This window comes from Aegilops tauschii, chromosome 1, assembly GCF_002575655.3.
Source record: "Aegilops tauschii subsp. strangulata cultivar AL8/78 chromosome 1, Aet v6.0, whole genome shotgun sequence".
Taxonomy (NCBI): Eukaryota; Viridiplantae; Streptophyta; class Magnoliopsida; order Poales; family Poaceae; genus Aegilops; species Aegilops tauschii.
Genome location: NC_053035.3, coordinates 333,446,499 through 333,460,271, shown reverse-complemented (window position 1 = coordinate 333,460,271; position 13,773 = coordinate 333,446,499). Strand labels below are relative to the sequence as shown.

At 51.1% G+C, this 13,773-nt stretch overlaps 1 protein-coding gene across 1 annotated transcript; it reads right to left on the bottom strand.

The window, feature by feature from the left end:
• Positions 1-6,226: 6,226 nt before the first annotated feature.
• Positions 6,227-10,264, bottom strand: LOC109738286 (nucleolar protein 16). The gene is made up of 3 exons (XM_020297383.4): positions 9,829-10,264; positions 6,586-6,707; positions 6,227-6,487 (listed from the first exon to the last, which is right to left on the bottom strand). Exons 1-3 carry the CDS (start codon positions 10,178-10,180, stop codon positions 6,377-6,379), a joined length of 585 nt encoding a protein of 194 aa, XP_020152972.1. The 5' UTR covers positions 10,181-10,264; the 3' UTR covers positions 6,227-6,376.
• Positions 10,265-13,773: the final 3,509 nt, after the last annotated feature.

Genomic DNA, 13,773 nt, shown 5'->3' with positions numbered 1-13,773 from the left:
AAAGTTATTCGGAGTCCCGGATGAGATCCCGGACATCACGAGGAGTTCCAGAATGGTCCGGAGGTAAAGATTTGTATATAGGAAGTCCAGTTTCGGCCACCGGAAAAGTTTCGGGGGTCACCGGTATTGTACCGGGACCACCGGAAGGGTCCCGGGGGTCCACCGGGTGGGGCCACCTATCTCGGAGGGCCCCATGGGCTGAAGTGGGAAGGGAACCAGCCCCTGGTGGGCTGGTGCGCCCCCCATGGGCCTCCCCCCTGCACCTAGGGTTGGAAACCCTGGGCGTGGGGGGCGCCCCACCTGACTTGGGGGGCAAGTTCCCCCCTTGGCCGCCGCCCCCCCTTGAGATTGGATCTCTAGGGGCCGGCGCCCCCCAGGGCCCCTATATAAAGAGGGGGGAGGGAGGGCTGCGCACCCCAAGCCCCTGGCGCCTCCCTCTCCCCCCGTAACACCTCTCCCTCTCGCTGAGCTTGGCGAAGCCCTGCCGAGATCCCCGCTGCTTCCACCACCACGCCGTCGTGCTGCTGGATCTCCATCAACCTCTCCTCCCCCCTTGCTGGATCAAGAAGGAGGAGACATCTCTCCCAACCGTACGTGTGTTGAACGCGGAGGTGCCGTCCATTCGGCGCTAGGATCATCGGTGATTTGGATCACGACGAGTACGACTCCATCAAGCCCGTTCTCTTGAACGCTTCCGCTCGCGATCTACAAGGGTATGTAGATGCACTCCTCTCTCTCGTTGCTAGATGACTCCATAGATTGATCTTGGTGATGCGTAGAAAATTTTAAATTTCTGCTACGATCCCCAACACTCCTAATGATATAATTGGGCTAAGCCCCTAACACGATAAGATAACTGGGCCAGGCCCCTAACTGCCTGGGCTGTAATATATGCCGCTCATAACATTTCTCCCCGCCTGCACAAACAGCTCGTCCTCGAGCTGGAAGGCGGGGAAGCGCTTGCGGAACTCCTCGAGGTGATCAACCGTCGCCAAACACCTCCGCGGCAGCTTGGGCGGGCAGGTCGCCGAGGTCGGGGGCGGCGGCGGCGGCCTCAATGTAGCCCGCAGCCTCCAGGTAGAAGAGTCGTGGGCAGACGTGGCCGGGCACGTTGGGCTCGTCGCAGTTGAAGCACAACCCTTGGCGGCGACGCTCGAGTTGCTCGGCCGAGGTGAGCCGGTGGAACGGGCACGCCGCGGTTGCGGCGAGGGGTGCCGCGGAAACCTGAGCAGGCCGACCCTGCACGCGAACGTCTGGCCCGGGTGGCGGCCCAGCGGCCCGGGACGGTGATGCCTGTTGGATGGCCACCGCACGGCGCTCGAATGCGCGGGCGTAGTACATGGCAGTCTCGAGGTCCTGGGGTCCCCGCAACTCCACGTCCACGCGGATATGATCCGGCAGACCGCCGACGAAGAGCTCGGCCCGCTGGCGAGCCGTTACGCCGGGCGCGTGGCACGCCAGGGCTTGAAAGCGGTCGACGAAGTCCTGCACCGTGGAGGTGAAGTGGAGACGGCCGAGTTCCGCCAGCCGGCTCCCGCGTATCGGCAGGCCGAAGTGAAGGAGGCATAGCTCGTGAAAGCGCTCCCATGGGGGCATGCCGCCCTCGTCTTGCTCGAGGGCGTAGTACCACGTCTGTGCGGCGCCCCGAAGGTGATATGAGGCGAGCCAGGTGCGTTCCGACGCGAGCGTGCGTGGCCCCCGGAAGAATTGTTCACACTGGTTGAGCCAGTTGAGGGGGTCCTCGGTGCCATCGTAGGTGGCGAAGTCGAGCTTGGCGAAGCACGGCAGTGTCTGAGCATGACCGCCGTGAGCGTACGGCTCGGCGGTACGGAGCAGCGAAGAGGATGGCGTCGGTCCGGTGTGCACAGGTGGTCCACGGGGAAGCAGTGGCCCGTCGAAGCCAGCGGGGAAACCCGCGGAGTTGGAGGGCCCGCCGTACGGCAGGGAGGGCGCCGGCTGGTCCGCGGCCATGGTGTAGACTAGCGGCGGCGACGTCCCGGCCAACCAGGCCGGAAGCTGTGACGACGAGGGCGGGAACCGGACTTGCTGAATCGGCACGCCCGCCGGCGCGGTTGTAGTCAGCCCGGTGCTGGGCGGCGGAGGCGCCAGCAGCGGCAGCTGCTGCTGCATGAAAACGACGGAGGCGGCGGGCGCCGTGATGGTTGCAGCCGGCCATTATGGCCAGAGCGGCGCGGGGGCTGGCTGCAGCTGCGGCGGGGGCTGCAGCGGCCCGACCAGCGCCGTGGTGGCCCCTGGGTGCGGCGGCTGCCAGGGCGGTGGCGGCGGCACCTGCAGCTGTGGCTGCAGCGGCCGCCGGGTGCGGCGGCTGCCACGGCGGCAGCATCGGCCCGGTGGCGATGGTTGGTGACGCGGCCGGCGGCAGCCCGTAGGGCCCAGCCAAGTAGAGGCAGATCCCCTGGACGGCTGTGACGAGATCGTTGAGGACCCCGGTGATCTCCTCCGGGGTGTAGGCGACGGCCGGTGGTGCGGTGGAGGGAGCCGTCATCTGGGTGGTGGCGGCGCCGGAGGACGCGACCAGCGGCGCGGACGGGGAGGGCAGCGGCGCGGTGGTGACGGTCGGCAGCGGAAGCGACAGGATGGGCGGCGGCGAAGACATGATCGGAACAAAGCTACCTGATATCAAGGTGTTAGGAGTTAGGGTTCTGCCGGTTCTAGGGCGGAGATTGTAGGGGAAGGATGGAGGAGGACGAGGACGAGGGCGCGGCGGCCGGTGACTGGGCGCCGTCCTTGCGCGATGGAGGCGGCGGCGGCTGAGGCAGGAAGGTGATGGCGCAGGGGAGGAGGAGGCTAGGGTTAGGTCTCCCGGCTCCCTAAGGAAGCCGAGCAATTATGATTGCTTCTTGCTTAATCCCAGAACGGGTCCTTACATGAGTTTATATAATCCTTCTAATGATATAATTGGGCTAAGCCCCTAACACGATAAGATAACTGGCCAGACCCTAACTGCCTAGGTTGTAATATATGCCGCTCATAGCAGATGCTAATCCTCATTCTCATCAGAAGAAAGTCTTTATGTTTAGATACATCTGAACAATCGCTTGATAAATGACAGTATGGTGCATCAGATATTATGTGTTGACTAGACTAATAGCCTTTCAAATCAGCCTTCCATACAACAGTCCTTCCAAACCCATATATTCGTATCATTTCAGGACCAAAAAGGAAACCTTATGTAATACGGAGTAGAACTCTTGAAGTATTAAATGGTGCCATTTCCCCCCTTTTTTTGCAAGCATTTGTTGGGAAAGGTTGACTATGATATGGTTGATGAGTGAATAGTGATGACTACTGTAGTATACAACAGCTGTTGCATCATGTATGGCTGAAGAGCGATGTCTACTGGAGTACCTAAGCATCAGCTCAACTGCTGCCGTTGCATTTCTTATTGCTCCAAGGTTATCTGTTTGGAAAATGTTCTCTATCTCTATAATGCAAGTGGAGTACCTAGCAAACATCAGCTCAACTGTTGCTAGTGGAGTACCTAGCAAACATCAGCTCAACTGCCGCCGTTGCGTTTCTTATTGCTCCAAGGTTATCTGTTTCTGTCCTCTTTAATGCAACTTTGCTGTGAAAACCGCATTATTCAGAGCTCCGCCGTCTCCGCGCTGCTGGAGGGCGGCCTAGGTTGCTTCCTGCTTCCTAGTTTCTGATCTGATGGTGTAGAGATGTGCTAGTTTCTGATCTGATGGTGTAGAGATGTGCTAGTTTCTGATCTGATGGTGTAGAGATGTGCTAGTTTCTTCTTATTAGCCTGTGGTCTGTGGTAGTAAGATTCCTCGTTTGGGCTGTGATGCAGTATGTGTAGAGATGTGCTAGTTTCTTCTTATTAGCCTGGGGTCTGTGGTAGTAAGATTCCTCGTTTGGGCTGTGATGCAGTATCTGATTAATGTTATCATCATCAATGGGAAGTTACCAATCTGATCTTAAGTATCACTGCCTGTTTTTATGATTTCAGTCTCGCTGAAAAGGTTTTTAAAACTGCTCCTCTTTCAGCTTCAATGATGCCTTGGCTATGTCAATTTTCAGCACTTTGTTTGCTGGAATTAATTGGTGCCACTTTATCTGACGAACCTGATTTCCATATGCTCCAGCTCAGTTCAATGTGCCCCCTGCTGACGGTGTGATCTTACTCATGTTGTTCCAAACCACTTCAGGTTGCTGCACATGCCCTTGCTCACTTAATTCAGGCACACGTGGAAAGGAAGAAAATGGAACGGATCACACTGTCTTTGCTTCTTTGGCTGTCATAACTCTTTTTTCCTTGAAACGGGAAATTATTAATTAGGGAATAGAATTGTCATTACATTCACAAAGGATCAAGTTCAACATGCAGCTCGGCGCTGAATCCCGCAACATCACCACTCAACTCTTGCGGGCGAGCTCTCAAATTAGGCCATCACCCTGCTTTATATTATTACATAGTACTCCCTCTGTCCCATAATATAAGAACGTTTTTGACACTACACTAGTGTAAAAAACGTTCTTATATTATGGGACGGAGGGAGTATAAAGCAACAACTAGAGTACGCGACCGAACGATACAAGATGACGAGAATGCCCTCTCACAAAGCAGATCAAAGAGTAACCGGATAACAAAAATCGCATCGAAAAAGGACACAGAAAGGCACAAGAAAAGAACACGAAGACATTTCTGAGCAAGAGCAAAGGACGGTCTGAAGTCTGAACACCTCGCCACAGCCCGACATATGGTGCCTGAGCTCCGCAACAACACCCTTGGGAGGGTAACGGTGCAAAGTGTGCCGCTCCTGAGTCCGGACGGACATGGATTTTCACCCGGAGCCCTGATAGTGGGAAAAGACCCGCAGCGGCATCTTCAAGAGGAAAGCGGTGCCCACAGGCGGGTGCCAGCGCCAAAGTGCGGTGATTTCACTCGGAAACTCACTTGCATCACCACGAGGCACCTAGGTCACCGTCGCGACGATGTCCAACCTACCCAAACCAGATCTAGGCATCGCCACCACGCTCGAGGAGAATGAGCCAGTGCCATCCGCCACTACCCCTTGTTGCCCACATGACATCAGACACCCTCCTTTCATTACACGAGCTTGTGCCATTTTCGTTGGTACAATATGTAGATGATTGTCTTGCGCATGTTGTTGTGCTTGTATTGACTTTCTGTTCTATGTATTTTGTTTTTTGTATGTTGTTTACCTTGTAAGACTTGATGCCTTGTTTGGGCCTTTATTAATTTAAAGCCAGGAGTTGCTCATGCCTTTAGTCTAAAAATTCAACATGGCACCCACAGGGTTTGAGCATGGGTATTAGGTGCCCATACCCGCACCCATCTCAAAATTTTCCGCCCATACCCGTACCCATACCTGCACCCCCTGTTTCAAACTATTCCCATACCCGTACCCGGCTGGGTACAGGTAATACCCGCGGGTAAAAATACCCGCATGTATACTTAAGCATTTACTTTTCAGCATTTTGACACATACATCAACACATATATACAATATTTCAGCACATATACTCAGCTAGGAGATCAGGAGAAGGAGCAGGCCGGAGGCGGCCAAGGGTTAGCAAGTGGGCACGATTTGGTGGTGTATGTGATGGCGCAGGGGGGTGGGGCGCGGTTTTGGATCGGGAATTTTGAGGGGGTGGGGCGCAGCTGGGTCCAGTGGTAGCTTAGGATTTTTTTTTCCATCCAAGTCAACGACACATGGGACCTACTTGATAGGGTTATTATTATACGGGTTCGAGGGTTCGCGGGTATGGGTATTGCCTTCCCATACACGCACCTGCCATACCCATTGGGTATGATTTTTTTCCATTTAGAAACCCATGGGTATTTTAATTCCCCATACCCTTACCCTAATAGGGTTTTTACCTGCCGGTTTCGTGGATAGCGGGTACCCATTGCCATGTTGACTAAAAATATACTCCCTCCGTCCCAAAATACCCAAAATAAGTGTCTTGACCTTGGTACAACTTTACACTAGAGCTATTAATATAGAGTTGAGACACTTATTTTAGGACAGGGGAGTAGATCTAAATAGTTGAATATGATTTGATCCTAATTTTCTTGGAAGTACATTATGATTGCAGCACTACATTATTATTAAAATCATCTCTTGTATATCATCCTCTTTGAAAAAATCTCTTGTACATCATATTATCTCTAACCAGCAACTCTTGCACAAAAGAATATAAAGGAACAGGTTGTTGTGAAGTGCCAGAACAATTAAAGTGAGTTGGAACTTCCAACATAAAACAAACTCATTCTCATATTGTAGTCATCAGAAGTTACATTGTTCACAGGCAAAATTTGCATGTCCCATTTAGTGGGAGAAACAGGATACAGACTGAAAGTGAAATCTAGATTCATACGACCCTACATCGGATAGAGGATGGTCTTGCCACCAACATGATATCTTTCACAGAGCTTTTTCAATGTACCCACTGAGTGCTGCATTGAGTTCAGTTTGGTATCCATGAACATGGCCTGCAAACACATGCATCTCTTTAATCTACGTTTTCAGAATCTAGATATTTGTTTAACATACGCTCGACAAAATAACATATTCAAAAATTGTGTTATACCTTGTAGTTGTCACCATACTTCTCTATTAATCTGCCAATACATAGTCGTTGAATTTTAGTCAGTGGCTCCAAAGGTGCAGATTTGCCATCCCTCCTTTTCTTCCCAAGTGCAGATTTTAGATCTACATTGCATAGAAAAATTTCCATGAGATCTTACACAAGTACTCGTCACTCTTACTGTCTTCAATATACGTAATACTGTATATAAACTGAAATACAAATATATGCAGCATAACATATGCCCTTTTATGTGATGAAACAACTCAAAGAAATATAACAGTAACATTTTAATTACTATACTATGCCAATAAAGAAATTCACCTCAGGTACCAAACAAAGAACACAAGAAATTATATCCATTAAGTTACAAACAAAATGTCCTGCTATGCCAAGCAAGAACACACTGTATTAAGCCATTGAGTTGATAACATAATGTCTTGTTGTCTCAACATAGCCGGTCCCAAGCCCGGGTAAAGGAGGAGGGTTGTGATAGGCTTGGCGAGCCAACGTAAAAACTCAGCCACTCTTATGGAGATGAAACCCAAAAGACGAGATAGAGTTGGGGTAGCACCAATTGAAGAGAAGCTTGTCCAACATCGTCTGAGATGGTTTGGGCATATTCAGCGCAGGCCCCCAGAAGCTCCAGTGCATAGCGGACGGCTAAAGCGTGCGGAGAATGTCAAGAGAGGTCGGGGTAGACCGAATTTGACATGGGAGGAGTCCGTTAAGAGAGACCTGTAGGATTGGAGTATCACCAAAGAACTAGCTATGGACAGGGGTGCGTGGAAGCTTGCTATCCATGTGCCAGAGCCATGAGTTGGTCGCGAGATCTTATGAGTTTCACCTCTAGCCTACCCCAGCTTGTTTGGGACTAAAGGCTTTGTTGTTGTTGTTGTTGTTGTCATAACAAAGCTATCACTATGAAGAATATTGCTAGGTACTCCTACATTTCATAGCTTCTTAGGACATTAACTTTTGATATTGGCGGCAGAAAAGAAAGAGAACTTTTTTTAAATGCGTAAAACTTATTGTCAAATAGAACATTCGAAATAAGCAGCATTTCATAGCCTTCGGAGAGCATGCTAAAAGCAGTGCATTCAATTGGTCTTAAATATACACTAAAATCAATATTTGCTGGGGCTTGGATATTAACAAACCATCTCATCGGGAAAAAAACTTGGCAGGCATTGTCTTTCACAGCATACTCAATTTTTGAAAACAAACACAAATTTGAACTTGGATTTTTAGTATCCTGTGGCTTTGGGACATCTAAGGGAACCATAATCTTCTATAAAAAATGGAGCACCAGTTGAGTGTTTTTGGTTTCTTGATTGATGGGACTTATCCTGCTGTTACCATTGGGCAATGGTTTTTCTTTCAAAATCATGTTAATCTTTTGGAGAACCTGCCATCATGCTAATTGTTACACTCTCTGCGACAGTAAGCTACCGAGTGTATGGGATATTCTGAGAAGACAGTGGCGCAAGATGATGCATGCTTTGAGTAGCGAGGATGAGATGAGAAAACCAAGATGAGGAAACAGTAGTATTATTGCTTGCCAATACTCAAAAGGTGTCTCCTCTTTTTGCAGTTAACTAACCAGGACTAAGATTTCTTGCATCAGAACACATGTGCCCCTCTGAATTTTCAAAATTTCAAAAATGGGCCTACAAAACTAAATAATCCCAGAAATAAATCTGGGATGTAGAAATTAGAATGAATTATGTATCAGCATACTTACTTGAGAAAATGTATTGATCAGCGGTCTGCATAAAACATACAAGACCTACGAGCCCAAAAATGTATCTTTTGAAACTCTCAATTACTTGCATACTTTTGCACAGGTTAGAATTGAAAAAACAATCATGGAACCTGAAATCAGAATATAATTGTTCAGCCATCTTCACGTGTAAATTTTCTGATATTTTTAGGAAGTAAAAATATTTTCTGAGCTAGGAGATGTGCTCCGAGATCACTTAGTTTATACTGTAGGAGCATAGGACTTCTAATTTGTTGACTACAACTCTGTTCTTTCTCACATACCCCAGTACTAAGTTGCTACTGAGCTTCCGCTGCTTCCTGAACTTTAGAAGCAGTGTTTGTATTGCCAGCCACAGCAAACTGTTTACTGCCGTAATACCTTGCATCTTTCTAGATAAATTTCCTCAAATGACACCAACACTTAAGCTTAAAGCTCAGAATATACTATGAACAAGAAGTTCAAACAGAAACTCAAATCTAGGAGCTGTTGAAAGCAGTTCCAATTCAAATTATATTTGAATATATTGTGTCTTCACAAAGTAGTAATTGCTTCTTTTGAAAATTTGATAGATAGTATGCTAACCATAGTATCAATTTTTCATCCAACAACATGAGCAGCGGCGGAGCTATGTTGCTTCCTGCAGGTGCCATGGCCCCCCCCAGCCTTGAGAAAAATACACAGGGATTTTTTTTGAGAGGGGTTAAATTAAGATAATATAGTTTTCTGGCCCCTCCAAACATCCTTATGTTATGCTTAGCCCCCCCAAAACATCTTGTCTAGCTCCGCCAGTGAACATGAGTGATAATATATAAAAAATTATGTAAATCAAAAGCCATGTGAACTTCTCTTTTGTCCATAAAACTGCTACTACCATGACCTTTACTGCTATTTCAGCAAAAAAAACTCATTCCATTGGAAGCAGACTGTTGGAGAACAAATTAATATTTATCAAAACTCCCAAGTTATGTCAGGAGTAAAAGGAAGATTGAACACAAACATCTCCAAGCAAACCAGCAAACCTACAACTTCGATGAGAAACTCGAAGTTATACCAAGAGTAAAAGAAAGATTGAACACAAACATCTCCAAGCAAACCAGCGAACCTAAAACTTCGATGAGAAATGTGTTGGACGGACTTAGTTTACACACTGTCCATTTCATTGTTCTGGCAGTTCAACGGATTATTCACAGCACAAAGGAAATCAAATCTAGAGGCAAGCCATCTGTATATGCCCAAACATATATGAACAACAGAAAATAAGAGCTAAATCAACACACGTGGTTGACAAATCGCATTATGCCATGCCAATTGATCCACCAAATTTGCACATTCACCAAAAGTAATTAATACGGCACCTAAGATTCCCATCAGTATAACCAAATTAGCGACATGTCCTGAAGAAATTGGACATAAGACATGAATTCACCGGCTCGTGAGCCGGTCCAAGTTTATCAGACGAGGCGAAGGGACGGGAGACTGACCGTCGCACTCGAGGTCACTGCCGGTGTCGACGGGGCCGAACTCGTCGACGGGGGCCCGCAAGGCGTCGACGTCGGGCGCCTGCAGCGAGGCGCTCTGGACGAGGCCTCGCGTGCCGCGGGAGTGGGCGCCGAGCAGGTTGGGGTTGGCCACGACCCCGAAAGCGGAGTAGTTCTTCACGACGCTGCCTTCCGCGTCCCAGCTCGGCACGTGGCCGCCGGCCTCTGCGGCGGCGGCGGCGGCGAGCGCCTCGGGCAGGTCGAAGGCCGGCTTGAACTCGCGCGGCTTCTTGCGCGGCAACCCGACACGCACCTTGGTGCGGGTTCGCTTGAACTTGCGCCGCGATCCTCCCATCGGCGCTGCTACTACGGAGGAGGGGGTTAGCTAGGGTTTTTGCGAGAGGGCAGCGGGGAGAGAGGGGTAACCGGGCGAGGAAGAAGAGTTCTTTTATGGCCTTCGGGAGAAAAGCAAAATAGGCCCGTTAACTCGCTTGCTGACCTTTTGCGTCGGCGGGGTGGCGTGAGCGCCCTTTAAACACGAGAACGTCTTATACGTGTTACCTGCAAGAAAGCGGAATTTATTTGAACGCCCTCTATCGAGTAGTACCATTCTTTTCGTTTGGACATCAAGCTGGTCACTGGGAGTCTGGGACTATCCAGCTTCCATCGTGGTCTCTGGATGTCCATCAATCATCATTAGCAACTTTTTCTTGGAACCGATATTCATATGTCCATTCGACCTTTCTTGGAACTTGCTGATGGCAATACATTCGTTGAGAAATTTAAGATCACTAAAGAGCAAGTCACCAAGAGTAAATATGTAAGACAACATTTCATAGAAATCTGAATCTGACTTACTAGTAACATTTGATATCTCCTTTTTTTCAGTAGATGCAACAAATAAAGTCTTTTAACTGTTTCAAAAGTGGTGCCCTGGGAAAGGACAGACAATTTAGTCATAGTAAAAACAAATACGAAAGAATGAAGCATCTATGCCAAAAATCTTCAGTAAGTGAGATTGTTACATCCTTAGCAATAACTATTAAGATTAGGTCTCTTGCATATTTTATTTTTGACAATTTGGTGTGATATAGTGGAACAAGGGGGAAAGATGACAGTCAAATTTTGACTCCATTATCCACCCTCCACATTCGTCGGCTGGATCAGAACTCACTTCATCGTGTTGTTAGATCATCGTGGTGATCCATATGGCAAACAATTCGTTGTGTGATGTCGGGGGAGGATCTCAGTCTATCCATTCGCTCATTCACCAATATTTAAAGATGCACAATATTGCGGGCTATACCTTGACCATCTGTCTAACACCTAAAAAGATATAAACAGAGGATTGCAGGCAACACTACATTCTCTGAATAATACCTAAAGATGTAAATAGAGGAATGAAGTCTCTAAATCATCTATCTATATTCATGCAATAAGATCACTCAGATCAACGAGGAATTTACAGCTAGGTGTGTCCTTAAAAGTGTGTTCTGTGGCTCGCTCCCGCGGGCGACTCAGGGAGCCAACCCTAGCGCCGCCGCTTCTCAGCCCCCCTCCCCGGCATCCCTCCCCTCGCCACCGCCGGTGGCGTCGCCGGCCAAAGGCCGCGCGGCGTAGGCGGCGGTGGGGCGTTTTCTTCCCGCGCTCTGGAGGCGTGCGTTGCGGGGCGCGGCCTTCTGCGTCGGCGGCGGCGGTCGTCGGCCCATCCATGGGCTCTGCTCCCTCCCCCGGCGTTCCAGCGTCCCGGTGGTGCTGCCCCCTCCCCCCCTCCATGCAGCGGCTCTTGGGGCTCCGGGGTGCGGGGGCCTTGCTGGCGGTGGATCTGGGTGCTCCTGCCCAGATCCGGGTGGTGGCGGCGGCGGACGTGTGGGTGGCGGCGGCGACCTGGCTAAGGTGGTGGCGGGGCGGCCGGCGGTCAGGCTGCTCCTTTCGGGGTGGAGGGGCGCTGGGCGTCCATGGTCGGGGGGCGGGTTGCGTCTTTGACGGCGTGTCGCAGCTGCTGCAAGGTGGCTCGAGGCTGCTCCTCAGGGTCTCGGCGTGGATGTGGGTTGTCACGGCGTGGATCGTTTCACGGCGGCAGCTGGTCCTCCGGCATTGGTCGTCGTGAGCGGCCTGTATCGACCTTCGATTCCCTCGTCGTCCGGGCTCTACCCTCGTCGTAGGGCTGGACCGCTCCCAGCTGCGGTCCATTGCTCGCCTCGCGCCCGTAGCTGCGGGACAGAGCTCGTCTCGCTCCCGGCAGCAGGACCGAGCTCGTCGCGCGCCCGGCGTTTGGACCGAGCTTGTCTTGCACCCGGTGCAGTAGGACAGGTCGATGGAGGCCAATTTTGGCCAGCCCTTTGGGTCTCGGCGCGGGGGGCCACCCAAGGGTGTGAAAGGAGTGGCCTTTCCACTCGTCTCTTTGGTTGGGGTAGCGACGGGTCTCAGGTGAGGTGGTGTCAAGGTCTTGGATGCTGGGGCGGCGGCCCTGGTGGTGGCAGCGTGGTGCTCATGGGCAGAGCCCGTGGCTTGGTGCTGCCCGGTGAGCATGGTCGTGTGGGCGGCATGGTGGCAGGGGTGTGGCGTTCAGTGGCGGTGAGTGTTTGTTGGGGTGAAAACCTGTTCTGTCTTCGGACGGACCGGCGGCGGCGTAGCGCGTTACCTTCTTGAAGGCGTCGTCGCGGCTCTCATCGGTCATCGTGTCGCTCCAGGGGAAACTCTGACCCCCGGATCAGGCGGTGGCGGCGCGTTAGTGTCGTAACCTTCTTGGAGGCGCCGCCTTGGAGCTCACGGTTCGTCATATGCGGCTTCATCTCTTCGCGGTGGCGTGTTCATGGTGGAGGTCCCCGATTGCTCTTGTAGTGTTAGGGGTGGTGTTGCTGCGCTCAGCGCCTATGTATCCCGCCTTGGGTGTGCGCGTGTGTTGTCGTGGGATGCGTTTGTACTTGGGCTGTGGTTGATCTTTGCTTTATATATAAAGCGGGGCGAAAGCCTTCTTGGTTAAAAATGTGTTTCGTTGAGTATCATGGCAAAAACTACAAGAAGCAAAGCCTCGTAGACTCGACAGGTCACGTACGGACCGGTTTGTTCATAGGAGGAGTTTTTTTTCGGAAATGAAGGCGTGCCCCCGGCCTCTGCATCATGATGATGCATGCAGCCGTTTTATTAATTGTTCACACAAGAACTTACAAAGCAATACATCAGTAAGACTAAAGCCACCGTCTAGGCAACATCTGTCGCTACTCCTATCCAATTGATGAAGGGATGCCGATTGTCTGGGCCTAATACCAAACAGACCTCGCAGCCAAACCTAACATCTAAGACCGGAGGTTCCATCCAGGACGCCTGCCGGGTGCGCTGTGGTGACTCGGCGTCCGATGCGCGGAGATGGACTCGCGCAGGAGGGTAACGCGGTCTGGCGTCGTGGTGGCGTCGACGGCAGCTAGACCGGGCAAGGTAGATGCAGCAGTACAGCTCTGAAGATGGATTGGTGGCAGGTGGCTGCGACAGCCTCATACCCGGTAGGCGTCCTGATTGAGGAGTGCGCCGGACCGGTGAGTGACCCGCCATGCCGCCGAGACCCGCCGCCATCAATGAGTGAGATGACACACCGCTCCACCAAAGAATCCGTCCTCTGGTCCTACATCCAGCTGATGCTCAAAAAACGATGCCCCCATGAGGGAAAACGACGCCAAAAGCACCGCCACCGTCCGATCCGGAAACTCCGGGTCTAGATTTTCACCCGGAGCAGCGCAAGCAAGTCGACAGAAACTGCAGTGACGATGTCTTCAACAAGATAACGACGCGAACAGGCCGCCATCGCCCGCCATGACCCGAGTCATAGCATGGTTTTCACCGGTAGCCTTGTCTCCCCACTCGACGCCGGGACTGGATGCGAGACTCCACAACCATCTAGCCAACCACCTCCGGCGAAGAAGATGGCCACCACCTCCACGCCCAGGGCCG

What these genes read in the sequence shown, in the direction of transcription:
- LOC109738286 (XM_020297383.4), bottom strand. Translation starts at nt 10,180, where the DNA reads ATGGGAGGATCGCGGCGCAAGTTCAAGCGAACCCGCACCAAGGTGCGT. An exon ending in CAGTGACCTCGAGTGCGACG is followed by an intron (nt 6,708 to 9,828) that starts GTCAGTCTCCCG and finishes TATGCAATGTAG; the next exon opens with ATCTAAAATCTGCACTTGGG. An exon ending in AGTATGGTGACAACTACAAG is followed by an intron (nt 6,488 to 6,585) that starts GTATAACACAAT and finishes ATGTGTTTGCAG; the next exon opens with GCCATGTTCATGGATACCAA.